This window comes from Phocoena phocoena, chromosome 9, assembly GCF_963924675.1.
Source record: "Phocoena phocoena chromosome 9, mPhoPho1.1, whole genome shotgun sequence".
In the NCBI taxonomy this organism is placed as follows: Eukaryota; Metazoa; Chordata; class Mammalia; order Artiodactyla; family Phocoenidae; genus Phocoena; species Phocoena phocoena.
In genome coordinates, this window is record NC_089227.1 from 32,670,867 (window position 1) to 32,673,401 (window position 2,535).

Consider the following 2,535-nt stretch of genomic DNA (forward strand, 5'->3'; position numbering starts at 1 on the left):
TCATAATCCAGGGGCTTAGCGACTCAGTGCGGCATATCTGATATCCATTCTAGTCCCCACTTTTGTCCCTTTTGCCTCCAGTTGTGAGATAATTCTTCTAAAACTGCTACTCTTAACATGATATTCCATTATTCACAAATTCCTAAGCTTGGCATTCAGGAGCTCCACAGTCGGCTACGTGTCCAGGTTTCGTCACCCCCGGTCTCCCACTTCCTGACCCTCACCCACTCCTCTTCCCAAACTATGAGCCCCAGTCCAATTTCTAGTCCTAACTCGACTTGTACTTCCCTGTTCTGTGCTTTTTCTTATATCATTCCCACCAAACAGAGTGGTCTTTTTTTCTATCTACCTATCCCCCTTCGCATTCCAATCCTAATACTTCTTCTTGGGCTGATCACCCTAGGCCAAAGTGCTTTCCTTCTCTCTTGAACACTTAAGATACATGTGGATTTGGTGACACCCGCATTAGAAGAGCACTCTAATGTATGTGAAATACAAATTATACGCTGTCAAACTTTCTATACAAATGTTATTTACTGTTACTCATGTTGCTGCTGTTATTGTTTTCTTAGCTAATCTTCCCACCTTACATTCTTCTCGTGTAGCCTCTTACAGAATCCCTTGCAACAAAAGTCCAAACTCCTAAACAACAGGCTCCAGGCCATAAATACCTGTATGGCTCCTCCCTGTTTCACCACACTGCAGTGCCACGCCCAGAATACTCTTTAGTGAGATTTTGTCCAATGAGGAAATGAATGAGCACTGTAGCCTAGCTTTGGTGTTTCACCTTAAGTCAGTGACTGATTAAATATGTAAGAAAATACTTCCCCTAGGCCATAAGCCATAACCACAAGTCTGGTGTGGCCAGCTGCAGAGCCAAAATTAAAGCTCTTGCCTTTACAGTACATTAATTAACAAGAGGAAGAAAAGACCCAGCCTGCCCCAAGCCTAGTAAGAGATCAGTGGCTTTGTACACCTAAAGAAAGTCTCCCAAAGTGAGGCAGCCTATCAGTAAAAGTAAGGCAGTAGGAAAATTAAGATGGCAACAGATGTCTTCAGGCTAATGCTAATATCTTGACAGTGAGGATCTAAGGGGGATAGAGAATCAAGTCATGAGAGAGAAAAACACCAGGAGCTGAGAAGAATGTGGTTTGAGAATCCTTACAAATAAACTCAGTATTTTATTTAGGGATTATAGTTAAATAGTCAAATCCGGTTTCATGATCATTTTCATGGTTGCCTCAAATATCACTGAATGTTATAGAAAAATTTGCTTAACTAATCTTCTATTATTGGATAATTAGGCTATCTGTAAATTTTTTTTTTCTTTTAAAAAGATTTTATTAAAGGTCTTTATAGAGCAACATCCAGACTCCAGATCCAGCAGCCAAGGAGCCCCTATTATGCTGTGGGTACCGGCTGAGGCATGGCAGGGGGCTCTGGCTTCCCACCCTTCTGTTCGGAGATGGGAGTGGTGGGCAGTATTTCATCTTTGGGTTCCACAATGCTCACGTGATCAGGCAGGGGCTTCTTAGGGCCAATCTTACCACTCGGGTCCCAAGGCAGCATGATCTTTACCTTGATGCCCAGCACACCCTGTCTGAGCAGCACGTCGCGCACGTCAGTATCAACATAGTAGTTAACAGGGTCCCCACTGTGGCTCATCAGGCCGTCCACAAACTTCATGGATTTAACCCTCTGTCCTCGGAGTCTCCCCGACACCACGACCTCGCAGCCTTTGGCCCCACTCTCCATGATGAACCGCAGCACACCATAGCAGGCCCTCCGCACAGCAAGGCCTCCTAGGAGTTTGTAACGCAGAGACTCTGCCTGGGCAATGGCACACAGACCTCTCGTGGCCACCTTTTCAGCATAAAGCTCTACAGTGCCCTCAAGGAAGCCAAATCTCTTCTGAACCACAGCAGTCAATTGCCGGATCCGCCAGCCCTTCTCACCAAGAACATTCTGTGTCCTGGTGGCCAAGATAATGATTTCTGTCCTGGTTGGTGTAACTCGGACCTCAACTCCAGAGTACCCATCTTCAGCCAGCTGCCGAGTGAGAAACTCATTCAGTTCAGCTTTGAATAGGCCGTTAGCCACAAACTTCCTCTTCTTGGATACCTGCACCGCCATCTTGCTGCCACGCGCCGCCGAAAGGAAAAGTTGTAAATTTTTATAGTAACATTTTATTTTTATACATCTATCTTTGAAGACTTCTCTCAGTTAAATTCCGAGATGTGAAATTACTGAGTCAACAGATACGTAGACTTTAAAGACTTTGAAAAGGTATAGCAGAATCAGTGCTGGCATGATTGATGATGGAGTTTAGCTTGAGAAGAGAGAGGAGCAAAGCCCAGAGTCTGGGTTAACATCTGCCTTGGTTCAGACCCGCATCGTCTCCTGCCTAGATGAATGCAATGGCACCTCAGTGGCGTCCCTGCCACCAATCTTGATGCCAGCGTGTTTTTTCTAACTGTGATATGATCTAACAAATCAGGTCATATGTCTTCATGGTAGAGCACACAAGCACCTGCG

General features: G+C 45.1%; 1 protein-coding gene across 1 annotated transcript; it reads right to left on the reverse strand.

Annotated features, from left to right (window-relative positions):
* Window positions 1-1,322: 1,322 nt before the first annotated feature.
* On the reverse strand, window positions 1,323-2,155 carry LOC136128137 (small ribosomal subunit protein uS3-like). Its single transcript, XM_065883858.1, has one exon. The coding sequence runs from the start codon at window positions 2,131-2,133 to the stop codon at window positions 1,402-1,404; it is 732 nt and encodes a 243-aa protein (XP_065739930.1). The 5' UTR covers window positions 2,134-2,155; the 3' UTR covers window positions 1,323-1,401.
* Between the last annotated feature and the right edge of the window lie 380 nt (window positions 2,156-2,535).